This window comes from Malaya genurostris, chromosome 2 (assembly GCF_030247185.1).
Source record: "Malaya genurostris strain Urasoe2022 chromosome 2, Malgen_1.1, whole genome shotgun sequence".
Classification (NCBI taxonomy): Eukaryota; Metazoa; Arthropoda; class Insecta; order Diptera; family Culicidae; genus Malaya; species Malaya genurostris.
In genome coordinates, this window is record NC_080571.1 from 260,147,137 (window position 1) to 260,160,113 (window position 12,977).

Sequence of the window (12,977 nt, forward strand, 5' to 3'; positions counted from 1 at the left end):
CACACTGTGGTCGCATTAAGCATTTCTATCCGAACCTGACTTTTCCCGGTTTCCAAAAAATTCGGTAATACGTCAACAATGGATCCGATTGTTCGTTCAACATTAGATATTTTGTGTTTTGTCATCAAAGCTCAATTAATTGTTTTTAAGCATTAATATATAATAAAGAAATGCATTCACCAAAACATGTTTTATGTTTATTTCAAATCAAAAACCTAAAGTCTAAAAATTTAAATGTAATATTTTTTTCCTAGCATAGTTATTAAAAAAATTCTGTAAATATAGCTACACTGTAGCCGATACGTTGGTATTTATTCCACAGGGCGAAAATGACGAGAAGGATGATTCGGAAGGAAGAATAAGAAGCCAGTTGTCAGGTCTTGTCTTAGATTAAGCGCGACTCCGGCTGTTGCCAACAGCGAACTCACATACACAATCGTAGACGTGCACGATTAAATTTTTTAAAATCCGTTCGGCTTTCAAACGGTTTGCAGGCTTCGTTCGATCTGGTTGCGAGTGGCTCCGTTTTAGTCCTTTGAATAGCAAGTCCTTTCTTAGTTATCATTGCATATTCATTATTGGTGCCTTTTTTTACTTGTGATTCTGAACATTTTTCGTGATTTGGATTTTAATTTTTCGAAGCCTTTTGTTAATTTTTAATAGTGTGTTATTTAGAACAGCAGGTTCGTTCCATTTGCTTTATTTGATTGGATTGATTGAGGTTAAGAAGATTTATGAACAAAAGGCATGATCGCGGTTTATCATTACTTTGCAGATCATGAGCACAGAAAACGTAGGCGTTCCTAGCAACCGACTTTCGGCTTACAAACATGGAGCGAAGAGTAACACGGTAGGTGCATTTTGAATTCCATAGGCTACGCATATTTACTAATCGGATTTATTGCCGTTTCAAAAGGAGCTCCGCCAAAAGCGCCACGAGGTAACGGTGGAATTGCGAAAGAACAAGAAAGAGGATCAACTTTTCAAGCGACGCAACATTCACAGCGAGGAACCAACCGTCACCTCACCGTTACAGGAAAGTAACGCTCAAAGTCCCATCGCTCTAAAGTTCGAGGAAATTATCGCCTATATAAACAGCAATAATCCGCAAAAGGAATTCGCTGCTGTTCAGGCGGCTAGGAAAATGTTGAGCAGAGAGAAGAACCCACCTATAGACAAAATGATTGGTTTAGGTCTTGTTCCGATCTGCGTCAAGTTCCTGGATAAGTTCGACAGGGTGGACTTGCAATTTGAAGCGGCTTGGGCACTTACTAATATTGCTTCCGGAACATCTGAACAGACAAAGGCCGTTATTGATGCTGGAGCAGTTCCTCGATTTATAGCTTTACTGAGTTCTCCTTCTGGCAATGTAGCCGAGCAAGCAGTTTGGGCTCTGGGTAATATCGCCGGAGATGGGGCCAAAGCTCGTGACATTGTGCTAGATTATAATAGTGTAGAATCGATCATTTACCTAGTACAGAATTCAAATACTCAGATTTCGTTCCTGCGTAACATCGTTTGGTTGATGTCCAATTTATGTCGTAATAAGAACCCGCAACCACCTTTCAACAGAATTGAACCTATGATCCCAATTATTTCACAATTGTTAGAACACGAAGATTCCCAAGTGTTAGCAGATGCCTGTTGGGCACTTTCATACGTGACTGACGATGAGGCAGCCCGAATTGAATGTGTCGTTGCATCCGGGGCTGTTCCGCGACTAGTTCGTTTGTTGGGCTGCGATAACCCGGCGATAATCACACCTGCCTTGCGAAGCGTTGGTAATATTGTAACCGGAAATGACACACAAACAGATGCAGTAATCGAAGCTGGAGCTCTTCAATATCTTGGCAAGCTTCTGCGTAATAGCAAAAATAGTATCGTCAAGGAGGCAGCTTGGACAATTTCCAACATCAGCGCCGGAAACCAACAGCAAATCAGTAAAGTGTTTGATTCTGGTGTTATTCACATTCTCATCGAAGTACTTATTAAGGGTGATTTCAAGTCACAAAAAGAAGCGGCCTGGGCGATAACTAACGTTACTACCGGGGGCTCGACGGAACAGATCATTCATCTAGTGGAGAAATATCCGATGATGAAACCGTACTGCGATTTGTTGGATGCCAAGGATAGTCGAACTGTTCGAGTGGTTTTAAGCGGAATCTGTAATATTTTCCAAATGGCAGACAAGATTGGGGGTACGGAGAATTTATGCACAATGTTCGAAGAGATTGGAGCCCTGGATAAGCTTGAAGCGTTGCAGAATCATGAAAATGAGGAAGTTTACAAAAAGGCATTGCAGTTGATCGAAGCATATTTTATTGACGCGGTAAGTAATTTTCTCAGGTTTGTAGTATTTATCGAAAGTATAACCGAGCCAATTTCAGGAGGATGCCAACCCGGAACACGCTCCTAAGGAAGTGAACGGTGCGCTCGAATTCAACCCAAGCTCACAGCAAGAAGGTGAAAAGTTTTCGTTTTAAAGCCACGCACCTATGCTTCGTATAGAAAACAAAATGAGAGTAAGACTGGAAGAACAACTGGATTGATCTATCGGTGTCTCTCATCAACTCCTGTTCATCAACATAACTGCCATTCGTGCATGTTTTAGTTCTGTATGGTGCCTTTCCATTTTATTCTGCCAAGCAAGTGATGCATCTGCTAGATTTAGTATGCCGATAATTTAATATACAATCTCGTTTGGAAACAGCGTTGAGAGCCAAAGTTTATTTAGCATTAGCTTCAATCCGATGACACTGTATCCTATTAGGAAATGAAGTGACTTTTGTTTGTTATGTACTATGCCAACAATGAATATTGACGCACGGCATTGACCTGTATAAGCTATCGAATCAAACAAGCGGGCAGCAAAATCTGTCATGGATCTGTCGGTTTTACATCCCCAGAGTAAGCAATAGCAATGGAATTTAATCGATTAAACGCACTCGTGTGTTTTGTTCTCTTTCAAAGTACTGTAAGCAACAATTTTGACTGAGCAATACTAGTTAGTTCTTTTAAAATTCTGTCAGTTGATAGACTGCAGATGCCTAAGCGGTTTCAAATGAAACAAGATTTTGACGTGAAAAAAAATTACGTGAAAATTCAAATCCGCAAAAAATACGTTTAGTCTTTATTACGTTCAGGTTTGCATGCATGTATCAATTATACGCAAGTTTGCATACAAGTCGAACTGAATATTTCATTAGGTCACAAAAGCAAATTACAGTTTCTCTTTGTCAACTTTTGCTTCTGTTAAAATATTGTCACCGCACCACTAACTTGAAGGATCAAGAGTAATCCAAGTTAACTTGTGCTGGTAATTCGTGTATTACGTACATTTTATTTGGTACGTATGTCATAGATCTATATGTATTCATATATGCAGTGCAACGAGTTTATCAAAGTGGTTTGCGCGATTGAGTTTCAAACAATCTTTTTTAACAATAATTTATTCTCAAATGAATGTTAAGTCTGACATTTTGAATGAAATATTAGTTTTGATCAATTTTTCATTAACGTTTGATGGAAAATTGCTTACATTTTATGAATGTAGTTTTTTTTAAATATAAAAGTTAGCATTACTGCTTCAATGCATTTGTATTAGATTGCGCTACACAAAATAAACAAAACTAAATAATTTCTGTTACAAAAGCAATTTTCCGGAAAAATAAATAGTTTTACGACAACATTCCATATCCATTGCCTTTCGCGTATTAAATTAAAGGTTTCTATTTTGCGGGTTTACTTATAGAAGGTACGTAAATCTTTATAACGCAATAATTTCTGCAAGAGGGAATCCATATAGGAATGTGTTTGGTGCTAATCAAATGTGTCAGTGGAAATAAGCTGAAACTGAAATAATTTTTCTCGAGCAGTTTCAAGGAAAACGGAAGAGTTTTAGACTAAGATTTTCGCTTTTCTTGAATTGCAATTTAAAGCAGTATGAACCGATTGGTTTATTTTTCAACCATATGGAAGATTTATTGAGTAAAATCAGGAAAAGAAGTGCCGGAATTTGTTTTTACGTACATATTGTTGACATTACTCATACGCTTGCAAAGAGTCTTGCTCCTGAAATTCGTTGGACAGTCCGCAATAGCTCAATTAATTTCAAACTTGAACCTATTACCAGTCCGATGGCAACAATAAGGCGCTCTGGTCAGTGCTATCATAACCAACATCTCGGTCCTTTGGGGCCTTCAAAGCTAGCAAGTCAGTGAGAGCAAAATAAACAAAATGAAGTAGATTACAACACATCATCGATTGTGAAAGTCAGAATTACAATTTGGCATCGCTCGTTTCATAACGATATCACATTTAAAATGCTTCTTCGATATTTTCGTCTTTGCGAAAAAGTAATGGTCACAAGAACATGGCGGCCTAGCAGGGGAATGTCTATTACCGCGTTCAGTGCAGCACTGACATGTTCAGCCTCATTCTTGTTTACGTCCGTATCAGCAATACGACGAACGGGTACTTTCGAACGAATACGAATAAGCCATTCTTGTTTTCACTCGAATGAAGTTGAACGCGACACGTTTGCCACAAAACATTCAAATATCAGTAAGCTTCTTCAAATAAATGCTAAGCCTTGATGAAATCAGTCCAATTCTTGTGATTAACCATATGCGAAACGCTAGAATGTATGCCAGTTTAGCTTCAAACAATACGAGTATTCGAACATCATTCGTACGAACGAAAAGTCCCATTCTCGTTTACGGACGAATAGACGAAATGCCGTGGTTTCGATTCGTCAGTTTTATGTTGCGAATCAATCGTTCGAACACATTGAAAAAAGTTTCCAACAAATTTATTTCGAATCTAAAGGTGATTTGCAATCAAATCATAAATTTGTGTTTTGCAAAAAACATTTAGGAAGCATAGCAGTATAGTAAAATGCTGTTTTTTTTCTGGCGAGCCTTTGAATATATGCGCGATTTTAATTTTTATGCATCAAATTTTACATCTATTAGACACTTTATGGAAAGTACGCCATGGCAAACATGCTTTATTTTATAATAAATGCACAATTTTATCAATGTAATAAATATGTCGACTATCGAAAACGTGACAAAATGGCAAGAAAAATGCAACATATTTTTCGCAGATAGTACTGATCGAACTGCTATTTTAAATGCGTTTTTCACTTTGCACGAAGTTCAATTTTAAAATTTCATTTACCGACTTGAATAAAATTAGTTCTGAGTACGATATTTATTTATTATGTAGCATTCGTCACTTCCTTGCTGCTTGGAATCTTCCTAAAAAACTACCTGCGCTGTCGATCCTTCTTTTGGACAGGAATCGCGTACGTACACGTTCGAATGAAAACAATGGATGGCTTGTTCGCGTTCGTTCGAAAGCCTGTTGTTCGTCGAATTGTCGATACGGACGTAAGCAAACATGATGATACAAAGTCAGCGAAAAAAACAAGTCAAATAACAAATGATAGCAAAGATTTTTAATTACAACTAAAATCTGTACCAGAACTGATAGTTTAAAGTTGGATGGGCGTTGTTTTCATGCATGTACGATGTTTAAAAGTGAGATTGATTCGTGTTGACAATAAACTGATCCTTTTGTATTCAGTGTGTATTAACAACAATGTTTTCCCACCTTGTCATGCAAGTCTTGAATCTGTAATAAATATTCATTCTTCATTAACAGAGCAAATAGGCCACACGTGTTTTTCTTTATTCGTTCTCTCAGGGTATGGGCCCAGCCTGAACCCTAACCTTAAAAGTTTCGAGTGCGCGAATAAGTCCGGTTGTGATGGAAGAGGACAGAAAAATCTACCTCTTCGGTGGTTCCAATTATGCGAACTGGAGCTATCGTATGGAAGTCCACCTGGAGGAGTTAAATATGCTCGAGTGCATCCAGGAAGAAGCAGACGAGATGGCCAAATACCAACCGCAGATAACCGATTCTGTTGATGAGAATCGAGCGAAGGTGGTGATGTTGGCAGATAGCAGGAAATTGGATGTGAAATGTAAATCCGTACTTATTCGCAACATCGCTGATTCTCAGCTAGAGTGCATCAAAGGGAAACGGTCGCCGATGCAAATTTGGATAACGTTGCAAAACACGTTTGCTCGGAAAGGAATCTCTGGTCAATTTTATCTCTTAAAGAGGCTGTCATCGATGAAATTTGAGGAATCCGGATCGATGCAGACACATTTGATGAATTTTGATCGAATGGTGAGTGATCTCGACTCAGCAGGAATCAAGCTGCAGAATCAATTGGTGGCATTTTACTTACTTCAAACGATGCCCTCCTCCTACAGTCAGCTAGTGACAGTGTTGGAAACTCTCTCCGCGGAGCAGTGCACACTAGAATTCGTTCGGGCACGGTTGCTGAATGAAAGTGTAAAACGTGAAAACACCCACGGAATTGAACATTGTGGAGAATCGACAGCGTTCGCAGGAAAAGCTGATAAAACCAATAAAAAGATAAAATGTTTTTCTTGTGGAAAGATTGGACACAAACGATTCGAATGTCCGTCGCGCAAAGATGAGGAATCGGGAAAAGATTCAATGAAAAATCTAAAGAAGAAGAAACAAAATGCTCACTGCAGTGAAACAGAAGTGACATTTGTTAGTGATTCTCTTTGCGAATTCGATATAGACAATGCAAAACGTAGATGGATTCTAGATTCCGGAGCATCTGACCATATGGTCTGTGCGAAAGATTGGTTACGTGATGTCCAGAAGCTTGAAGAGCCAGTGACCATTAGAGTTGCATCCGGCCAGACAGTGCAGTGCCGTTTTTTCGGAAAAGTGAATATGCTTGCGAGCATCGGTGAACGAAAGCTGAAATGCACAGTGGAAAAAGTGCTTTATGTTCCAGAGTTGAGTTACAACCTGTTTTCCTTTCGACGTATAAGTCAGTTGAACATGCAGGTGATTTTCAACAATGATAAAACGTTCATCAAACGCAATGGCCTTGTCGTCTGTACCGGTAGTCGACATGATCGGTTGTACGAACTTGATGTGGAGATTCAAAAAGTTTCTAATTCGGAGATGTTTTTTTTTTCTTTTTGCGTAAATATCTGTTTATTAATCTTATTTTTGTGTATTACATCAACATTTTACAGTACAAGTGTTTGACCCTTTGGCCTTTCATCTTTGTTGTTCATACGATTCGTTATTAATATTAGGTGTTTTAGTTACTCTTGTTTTACATACTAATGTTTAATCATAATATTTATTTTAATTATTTATAAAATGTCTACCTACTTATAACTATCCCTAACCTAATACGTACAAATTTTGAATTATTTGTATTTCAGAGATTGAGCACCTCTCTTCAAATTTCGTGCAGTATTGTTCGAATTTTTGTTCTAGTATATCCAGTGAGGCAATCTCATGTACTTCACTAGTCCTTGTCCAAGGGGGTAGATTTAGAATCATCTTTAAGATCTTACTTTGAATGCGTTGAAGCCTAAGTTTGTGTGTTCGTGCACAACCCCGCCAAACAGGGACTGCGTATTCAATTGCGGGGTAGATGATTTGTTTATAGACAGCGATCTGATTCTTCAGGCATAGTTTAGATGTTCTACAAATCAGCGGATACAGAGACCTAATGAGTATGCTGCATTTTTGAACGATTTTGTCAACATGTGACCTGAATATCAGATGTCTGTCAAAGGTGAGTCCTAGATAGATAACTTCATCGGACCATTGAATGACCTCATCACCGAATCGTATTCTGCATTCGTCTGATGGAACAAGCTTTGGAGATCTTGAATGTGGAAACAAGATGACCTGAGTTTTTGCTGCATTGATCACAATTTTTCAGCTTGTAAAATATTATTCGGAGATGTTTGTGGTTGAAACGAACATGAGTGGTGAAGAACTATGGCACCGAAGGTTTGGTCACATCGGCAGTACCGGATTAAAGAAGATACTGAGTAATAATATGGTAAGGGCTTGATCTGGATTTGAAAGCATTGCGTGGTGATCAGGTATGTGAACCATGTATGAAAGGGAAACAGACTCGAGCACCTTTCATTGAAATGTCACTACCAAGAAGTTCTCGGCCACTTGAACTCATCCATAGTGACGTCTGTGGAGCTTTGACACCAACTGCTTGGAACGGTAAGCGATATTTTCTTACTTTCACGAATGATTATACACATTTTTCGGTGGTGTATTTTCTGAGTACTGAATACGAAGTACTGGATATGTTCAAAACTTACGTTGCTATGGCAGGAAATCATTTTGATAGTCATATATCGCGTTTTCGCTGTGATAATGGCGGAGAGTACATCAGTAAGAGTTTTAGAGATTTTTGTGAGATCAAAGGAATTCAGATTGAATTCACAGTCCCATACACACCACAACAAAATGGGGTTAGCGAAAGGTTGAACCGTACCGTTAAGAAAAAAGCTCGAGCAATGATTGCAGACGCCCTTATGAGTAAGACGATGTGGTGTGAGGCAGTTCTCACGTCGATTTATTTGATCAATCGTAGTCCTACGTCAGCTCTAACCGAAAATCGAACTCCATATGATATGTGGTATGGGCATAAACCAGATGTTTCGAAATTGCGAATCTTCGGTAGTAAAGCTTTTAGTTTCGTTCGTTCCAAAGGAAAAACGAAACAAGTTGGATGCTCGTAGTAAGGTTTGTTTTTTTGTTGGATACGGTGTAAATGGGTATCGCTTATGGAATGGTCGAAAGATTATCATTGCGAGAGATGTGGTGATCGAAGAAGTAGCATGGCAGTCGTCAACAGGTGGCCTAAATGGTGTTTTTAATCCAGAGCACCAGAACGCAGACTGTCGTCAATTAGCGGGGCCCATAACTAACAATCTAGTACAGGAGTCGCATCAGTATAATCCACATACGGAATGCAAAGATGACGATGCATCGACAAGTTCACAAGTTGTTTCACGCAGTCAGCGCGTTCGGAAACCTCCTGTTAGACTTAGTGATTATTTATGCGTGGCATATGCTCTAAACACAGAGAGCTTCGTAATATTGATGAGCTGAAAAGGTTAGAAGATTGGCCAGAATGGAAGATAGCCATTGAAGAAGAACTCCGATCACTAGCAGAAAATAACACGTGGCAGTTGGTTGACCTTCCTGAAGGTAGAAAGATCGTGGATAATAAGTGGGTATTTCGGCTGAAGCTTAATTCCGACGGAACTATTCAGAAGCGGAAGGCACAATTAGTTGGCAGAGGTTTACTCAGCGATACGGTTTCGACTATTATGAAACATATTCTCCTGTTGTAAAGATGTCGACTGTCAGGATGATGTTAGCTTTCGCCAACCAACACAATTATGCTGTTCATCAAATGGATGTTACGGCAGCTTTTCTTAACGGTAATCTGTCTGAAGATATATACATGCGTCAACCTAAAGAGTTTGAAGAGGGGGATAGGGTATGCAAACTTAACAAATCCCTTCATGGACTAAAACAAGCGTCTAAATCATGGAACGATCGATTCAACGTCTTCACTGCAAGGATTGGTTTTCGTCGTTGTGAAGAAGACACATGTTTGTACGTAAGAAATGAAAAATTCGGACCTGTATATTTGCTGCTATATGTTGACGACGTGCTTATTATCGCAAAGAATGTTCGTGAAATTGAAGTTGTCAAAAGAATGTTGCAGCAGGAATTCAAAATGCAAGATCTTGGAGAAGCACAGATTTTCCTTGGTTTGCGAATAGAACGTGATAAGGCAGCTGGTGTTATGAAGCTTAGTCAGCAAGGATACGTTGAAGCTATATTGAAGCGGTTTGGTATGGTAGCGTGCAAACCTGCTTCCACTCCCATGGAAACTGGTCTACAACTGCAGAAAGGAATAGAAATAAATGTTCTGGATAAGCCTTACAAAGAGTTGATTGGTTGTTTAACCTATTTGATGATAACATCACGCCCCGATCTTAGTGCCGCTGTATCGTATTTCAATCAGTTTCAGTGCAATCCCGCTGAAAAACATTGGGTTCACACAAAACGTATTTTACGTTATTTGCGTGGTACAACGTCTCATGGATTAGTGTATAGAAAAAGTGAAATAGTTGATAAGCAGATTATGGGGTTCGTCGATGCAAATTGGGCAACAGACGTCAATGATCGTCGTTCCGTATCCGGGTACCTATTTCGGATTTACAACGCTACAACCTCTTGGACTACCAGAAAGCAGCGGACGATTGCTTTGTCGTCAACTGAAGCTGAGTGCTCGGCTCTTGCGGATTGTATCTGTGAAGCTGTTTGGATATGCAAGTTATTTGATGAACTCGATATACGCGATCAATACACAGTTGAAATCTACGAGGATAACCAATCGGCTATCGTTTTAGTTGAATCGGATGTTCCTTCGAAGAAGATGAAACATACAGATGTGAAATTGAAATTCATTAAAGAGTGCATTGATAATAACAAAATAGTCGTGAAATACATTGCTACAGCAGATCAGCCAGCCGACATGCTAACAAAGAGCCTTCCACCAGTTACTTTTAGGAAGCATTGTATCAATTTAGGAATACGAGAGTGATCAGCTTAAGGGGGTGTGTTGACAATAAACTGATCATTTTGTATTCAGTGTGTATTAACAACAATGTTTTCCCACCTTGTCATGCAAGTCTTGAATCTGTAATAAATATTCATTCTTTATTAACAGAGCAAATAGGCCACACGTGTTTTTCTTTATTCGTTCTCTCAATTCGAACGTAAACGGGAATACGAATTTGATATATCAGGTGTACAACTTTGCTTCCGCCGTTTTCCGATAGGTGGCTGTACCGACTGAGGCTGGTTGAAATACATAGATGATAATGCCTTTAAAGTGAGTGTGTACAGTGCCTAACAAATTGTCATCGCCGTTTCAGATACAGTTGTTCTTGTTTTGGTATTATTCACGCTCGAAAATGTCTGTATATGTGCCCAATTCTCGCCATTTGCGGGAAGTTTTACTTTTTCTGTTACAAATCGAAAAAAAATGCTACTGAAGCGCATCGAATGCTCTCAGAAACTTACGGTGATGCTACTCTGAGTAAAAGAACGTGTCGGGAGTGGTTTCAACGTTTTAAAAATGGTGATTTCGATGTCGAAGACAAACATGATGGTGGAAGAGAAAAAACCTTCAAAGATGAATAACAGTTTACTACGAGCTCTTAAAACCATCACAGGAGATCGCTACCGAACGCAACTGATGCGCCTTAGTCGCGCGCTAAAATAAAAGTGGCCACAGTATCAAGAGCGACATGGCAAAGTCATCCTCCAACACGACAATGCTCGGCCTCACGTCGCAAAAGTGGTCAAAAAGTACCTGGAAACGCTGGAATGGGAAGTCTTGCCCCACACGCCGTATTCCCCAGATGTCGCCCCTTCTGACTTTCTCCTATTCCGTTCGATGGTACACGGCCTGGCAGATCAACGTTCTCAATCCTTCGAAGAGTTGGAAAAATGGATTGCTTCATGGATAGCGTCAAAAAAGGACTTCTTTTTTCGAGCCGGGATCCGAAAATTTCCGGAAAGATGGGAGAAAGTTGTCGCTAGCGACGGACAATACTTTGAATAATACATCTGTAAGCACTTTTTCGCAATAAAGCTTTAAATTTTGGAAAAAAACGACGGAAGCAAAGTTGTACACCTAATACTTTCGAACGTATCGCATACGGCCGTAAACCAGAATGAGGGTTATTATCTTCGAAAGTCATAATTTTCGCAAAAAAAAAATTACATTTGGAAGATATTTTCAGAATAAAACCATCCATGGCTAGTCTCATCACAAGCATTTTCGCATTATATGATTCGCGGAGCTTATGGAGCATATGATTTGAATGGAACCTTGCACACATCTTCAGTACGACTAACCATTTCTTACATGGATGGAGAGATAAATTTGACCCGAGGATGATTTTCCGAAATGGGTGAATGCATTTTAGCATGAGATTTTTTTTTCATTTCGTTATAACTCGAAAACTGTTATAGTAATTGTAATTGTATTGTAATTCATCAGTCCACATGCTGGAGATAAATAGAGAAATATAGCATTTAGAAGTTACTAACTACTATGTTTATGACTGAAAATTAAAAACGGCAAACAAAATTTTATTTACGAGCAATCATGTTACCTAATGAGTAACCTGCTGCCGCTATATCCCGCACATACTTATTTACGACTAAAAAGACGAACGCAAGCGCATTTTGAATACATGTTTGGCTTAATCCATTATTATACGCTAGATAACAGAATGGCTACCCGACAATGGGATGAAGTTATCACGAGTAATTCCAAGTGGCACGAGTGCCTCAGGCAAATCGGTGTGAGTTTCGTTTCGGAATTTAATGCCGTTCATTGAAAAACGCCATAAGATCGCTACTTCCGAAAGCTGATACTAAAAACCTATGTAGCCAAAGTGAGTTTGTTTTGTCACCCTACAAATTTAGAAGATGTTTTCCGTTCTCCATGAATCGAAGTAAGGGAGCTATCTCGGGCCACTTTTTAAAATCTATCACAAGTCTTGTGAATTTTTGTTCTCTAGAAAAGGACATTTAGAAGCTCTTTGACATGTGCGACCGAAATGACATGAAAGTAAACTTTAAGAAATGTAATACAATAACCTTTTCTCGGTCACAGTCACACATTTTATTTATATACTTAACAATGTTAGTTCTAGTGGAAAAAAGTCCATTAAAAACACCGGTAACAGGCGGACCGAAAATTATGTACATAAGCAATCTTCAGTAGCACTTTTTTTTCCTTTTTTCATTTAAGTACGGGCCTACCTATGCAATTTATGTGCCGCCCTCGTAATCACGTTGATCCTTTCGCTGCAGCTGAAGAGGTTCTTTATTCCTGTTTCGATACTGCCACAGCACTCTGTCAAAGTTGTTATATGTTCCGTCTGGACTATTTCACTGTATGTCCGCTATTATTGTTCGCATTCATTCTATTTAAAGTTGGTCGCAACTATTAAATTAAATTCCCACTTCCCACAATAATTATTGATCAATTCCTACTT

At 39.0% G+C, this 12,977-nt stretch overlaps 1 protein-coding gene across 1 annotated transcript; it reads left to right on the forward strand.

Moving 5' to 3' along the window:
• Positions 1 to 481: 481 nt before the first annotated feature.
• LOC131429710 (importin subunit alpha) lies at positions 482 to 2,715 on the forward strand. The gene is made up of 4 exons (XM_058594023.1): positions 482 to 683; positions 776 to 850; positions 917 to 2,329; positions 2,388 to 2,715. Exons 2-4 carry the CDS (start codon positions 779 to 781, stop codon positions 2,481 to 2,483), a joined length of 1,581 nt encoding a protein of 526 aa, XP_058450006.1. The 5' UTR covers positions 482 to 683; positions 776 to 778; the 3' UTR covers positions 2,484 to 2,715.
• Positions 2,716 to 12,977: the final 10,262 nt, after the last annotated feature.

Coding starts and splice junctions, on each gene's coding strand:
- LOC131429710 (XM_058594023.1), top strand. CDS start 779: ATGAGCACAGAAAACGTAGGCGTTCCTAGCAACCGACTTTCGGCTTAC. Junction 851..916: donor ATGGAGCGAAGAGTAACACG/GTAGGTGCATTT, acceptor CCGTTTCAAAAG/GAGCTCCGCCAAAAGCGCCA. Junction 2,330..2,387: donor AAGCATATTTTATTGACGCG/GTAAGTAATTTT, acceptor AGCCAATTTCAG/GAGGATGCCAACCCGGAACA.